The following is a 4,826-nucleotide window of genomic DNA, read 5'->3' on the forward strand; positions in this document are numbered from 1 at the left end:
CAATGTGTACGAAATGGCAGGCGACTCCGAGGATACAAGCTTTTGCTTTTCTTACTGGCTTGTCTCAGGAAATCGGCCTTATCAGTCTTGCCCAAGCTGCTATACAGCAGAATAATTTTACAGCTGGCTGAGAAAGCCTTGGCGACCCTGGATCGTGTGCTGTGCAGGCAAAATTCAACCTTGGTGTCCCTTATCAAATTAGAACTGCCTTTTGTTTACCACCGGCTGACAGAAAGCTATATTTGTGATGGGCCTTTTTCTCTGGGTGAGGCCAAGTGGCAGCAGAGACGCTGATGGATAATTTATGATTTATGTATATGTGGGCAAACGCACCGCTATTTGTACAGTGCTGACATGAAACCAGGCTCTAGAGACCATGAGCATATGTTTGATAAATAAAGTATGTTATACTTAAGGTATGAGCGCTGTGTGGAGGTCATGTTGTAAGTTTAAAATGTAACTATGATGCTGGTGATTTTTTGATCACTGACAGATCAACAGATCATTCTGATAGTGTGCAGACGTGTATCAGTCTTGTATGAACTGCCTGTCTGTTGTCTGTCTATCTATCTGCATGTCTGCCTGTCTATCTATCTATCTATCTATCTGTCTGTCTGTCTGTCTGTCTGATTCAGATTCAGATTCAAATTCAAGTAGCTTTATTGGCATGGTAAAAAAGTATCTTTACATTGCCAAAGCATAGAAACATTTAAATAGACATTTAACACAAATATACATAAGAATAAAAGTATAGCATATAGAGTCTATATATCTGTATACAGTAAAATTAAAGTACTAATAAAGAGACAGGAGAAGGACTGGATCCTGTCATGTCAGTTTATGTGTGTTGTACAGTGTTTTATTCCGGCTGTGACTTGTGGTTCTGTTCTACTGCTTGTCCTTTTATCATGGCTACTAGATCATCCGCAAACAGAAGACATATAACTTCAGTGTCTAGTAGGGTAAGACCGGGTGCTGGGGACTGTTCTAGGGCTCTTGCTAGTTCATTGATGTAGATATTGAATAGTGTAGGGCTTAAGCTACAGCCCTGTCTCACGCCACGACTCTGGGGAGGAAATCTGTGTGTTTGTTGCCAATTTTAACTGCAAATTTGTTATTAGTGTACATGGATTTGATGATGTCGTTTCTGTCTGTCTGTCTGTCTGTCTGAATGCTGATCATTCTCTCTCTGTATATGTTGGATGTCGACCTGAATGGAATCAGTGCAGGTGTACAGAGCACCTCTAGATGTCGCTGTGACAAACGTTACACGATTTTCTGGCGCTGAAGCGCTTGTCTTCGGCACTCGTTCTCGTTGACTGTACACAAATGTGGACTGGACCCATACTGCTGGATATCCATTCACAGAGTGAGTACACTGGAAATACAGGCTGTGTCTGACTGTTAACCTAGCGAGCTGACTACCTAGACAGCGTTTTGCGGTATTATATATGCATTTTCAGCACGAACGCCGAGCGCGCATACTGTACGCTGCCTAAAATGCTGCCTAGGTAGTCGCTATGTAGGCTTTGTAGCACAGCCAAATGTCAAGTGTTCAGTAAGTTGTCGAGGTGGGTTCGCCGTACAGTAGCTCTATTTTGATGGCATGTTTTAGCGTAACATAACTTTTATGAAATAATTATTTGTCACTGTTCATTTGTGTAGTCTTTGTGATGGAATAATATCTGTAGAAGTTTAGCCTACTTTGAAATACTACAGTGTGAAATTCGGCCTGCAAAAGTTTATGAAGCTGCTAAACATTTGAGTGAAATCGTGCCAGAGCGGAAAGCTGTAGATAATGATGTTTGACTTTCATTAAAAATGCATTCTGTCTCTGAAGAAGCACTCGCTGTGTGATTTACCTGTGCACATAATGAGGGAGTTATTAAAGTCTGTAAACTGTAATTTGGGCTCTCAACCTGAGAATGAACTTACTTTAGTCATTGACAAGGCAGATTTTTTTAACTGTACTGGCAGTCTCGCAGGCCTTTTTAAAGTCCAAAACTCACTCCCTCAATCCCATTCATTTACTGAGTTGTGAAGAAAGTAACAGTGAGGTGTTTACCTTCCGAATCACCTTTCAGTTGTGCTTAATGCATCTACAACTTTATGATGGTAATTATAGTGACTGCATGTATTTCATACATTTTTTGTACATAATTGCACATTCTCAAAAGCAACTTGTACAACAGAGACACGTGTATGACACTGAACGATGCAGTGTTCAATTGTTAACTTATATTCTGCTGTGAAAGTCTGGAGAAAGTCACCGTGATAAAAAGTTGTCATGTATGTTGTCAGAAGAGTAATGTTTTTTTTTTAAATTTGTTTCTGCAAAATGTAGCAAATATTTAGTCTTCTCTACTGACTAGTTTGTGACATGTAAAATAAACATTCACACATTCATAAGATGTAAAACGTATGTAAACGTACACATTACAGCACTGCCCATGTGCGCAAAGTATATATGAATCCAATTTAGAAAATAGATTCAAGCATTTACATGCTTTTTTCTTTCTTTTGATCAGAGCATTACAGATCTAAATCACCCTTTTCAATACCATAAGCAAGCTAAAAAAAACTTTAAAAAAAACTATAATTCTTCCCAGAAAACGGTTATATGACTTCAGAAGAATTAGAATAAAATGCACAAATTTATGATGCAGTTATTGGGCTTTTGCAGCTGATTTTGAAGCTGGTCAGCTACAGCCCCCATTCAATTGCACTGTAATTGCATGGGGGAAAAATACCAGATTGATTCAAGGGCTGCACGATAAATCGCATGCGATATTTAACGAGAACCATCTCTAGTGTTCCATCTCTTTGTGTTCCACTGAAGAAATAAAGTCATACAGGTTAGAAACAGCATGAGGGTGAATAAATAATACAATAAATAATAAGGGTGCACTGCTCCTTTAAAGGAAAATTTGTTAAAAATATATAAATTAATTTGTTTCTTAATCGGAAAAGATTTGGAGAAATGTAACATTACATCACTTGCTCACCAATGGATCCTCTGCAGTGAATGGGTGCCGTCAGAATGACAGTTCAAACAACTGATAAAAACATCACAACAAGCAACCAATAATCAGCACAACTCCAGTCCATCAATACATGTCCATTCATGGAGCAAGTGATGTAATGCTAAATTTCAACAAATCTGTTTCTGAGGAAGAAACAAACATCTGTATCTTGGATGGCCTGAGGGTGAGTAAATTTTTATTTTTGAGTGAACTATTCCTAGGCCCACCTGCTTAAGTTTGTGAGTTTCTGGTGCAATCTGTTTTTGACAGCACTCTACTTTCATCAATAGTGTTGTGGGTGTCAGGTTGGATTAGACCCTTTTAGTTGCTATGTTGATCCATTTTGGCAGAGTGTTAGGGATACACCTCTCTACCTGCATTGATCTGTTGCTCTCAGCAGGATTGATCCAAGAAATGACATTTTGCACTGTCTGTTGAGTTAATAATTATATATTTATCTTGCATATAATTCTCAAAGTGGTGTCCTCTCAACCATTGCTGACATAAACAGCCAGGATAAGATATCCGTTTCAAAATGAAATCAACAATCAATGAAATTCTTTTTCTGGTCTTGAAACTTGAAGCTTTTTAGTTTATGGTTTAAATGACATGTTTTGTCAAAACTTTAGCTGTTATCTTGTGGAAAAAGAAGTACACTTTAGTAGCTATATTTTCAAAAAGAGTAAGTGAAAGTGTAGTGAAAAAGTGAAAGTACTTATTACAGAAAGAATTGAATGTAATGTTTTCGGACACTCACATTAATTGAAATTAAAGGAACATCTTTTATAGTTAAAATTTTTATTAAATTCAAAATTAGTGGAATTTCGAGTGCTTGTTTGACCGAATTAAGTAGGACTTAAATACCTTTACATGTAATTTCATAACTAGTTATAAAGAGTCCTGACAAATTTAACAAATTTAACTAAAATCTACTTTAATTTCTATTGAAACTTGTAAGTCATAGTTAAATATATTTCTAATTACATATTTGCAATAATGAAGTTGTAATTTAGTACATTTAAAGGTTACACTTTATTTTAAGGTGTCCATGTTACAGTGTGATTATACATTTAAGTACTGAGTAATATTAATTAACTTTACTGTTACTTTACTTTTACTTTTAGTCATTTAGCAGACGCTTTTATCTGTACTTACTATATGGTTAAGGTTAGGATTAAGGTTTGGCTTAGGGTTACTTGCATGTAATTATGCATAATTATTTAGTTATTATACTTATTATAATTTTCTATAGTAAGTAGATGTAACGTGTAACAAGGACACCTTAATATAAAGTGTTACCCATTTAAACTGTGAACTTTAATATCAAACAACACATTATGGTTAAAATTATAATCGTGCTTTACATGTGCTTTAGTATGTTAGTTAACTCATCAAAACAGTTACTTCTTTAAAGAATGACAAAAGATTATTAAACATTATGCAAAGTACTGTAAAGTAAAACTTTTAATTTGACATTATTACAATATGCACTTTTCTAAAAGTGTACTTAAGTGTTTTAAAAACGGTTCTGAAAGTGTACTCTCTTTAAGTGCACTTAACTGGTCTTTTATTGCATTAATATTAGGGCTGCACGATTAATCGAATGCGATTGTCATGCGCATTATGTTAATAAAGCCGGTTCTGTAATCAGCAGTAAATCATCATCACATGCTTTCAGGTGGAGCAGCATTTACTACACAGAGCCGTAGTTCACTGACAAGTTACGCAAACAAATCGCAGACGATTTTATTGAGCGATTATGAAATCGTTCGCGATAATGACAGCTGTTTGCATAGCTTCTCA

The 4,826-nt window shown here is 36.0% G+C and overlaps 1 protein-coding gene across 4 annotated transcripts in view; it reads left to right on the plus strand.

Moving 5' to 3' along the window:
• Positions 1-1,287: 1,287 nt before the first annotated feature.
• The window catches only part of tpk1 (thiamin pyrophosphokinase 1), a 101,407-nt gene continuing 97,868 nt past the window's right edge, over positions 1,288-4,826 (plus strand). For 2 of the 4 annotated variants that reach the window (XM_016537035.1, XM_016537037.1), the window contains exon 1: positions 1,307-1,369. Coding sequence is in view for 1 of the 4 variants with exons in the window: in XM_016537038.1 (XP_016392524.1) it covers positions 1,330-1,369 (40 nt within the window). In the remaining 3 variants the exon portion in view is untranslated. Of the gene's footprint in view, positions 1,370-1,490; positions 1,572-4,826 lie in introns of those variants that run through there. The other 2 variants (XM_016537038.1, XM_016537036.1) reach the window with 2 other exon arrangements.

Source organism: Sinocyclocheilus rhinocerous, unplaced genomic scaffold (genome assembly GCF_001515625.1).
Source record: "Sinocyclocheilus rhinocerous isolate Xijiao unplaced genomic scaffold, SAMN03320098_v1.1 scaffold65, whole genome shotgun sequence".
NCBI classification, from domain to species: Eukaryota; Metazoa; Chordata; class Actinopteri; order Cypriniformes; family Cyprinidae; genus Sinocyclocheilus; species Sinocyclocheilus rhinocerous.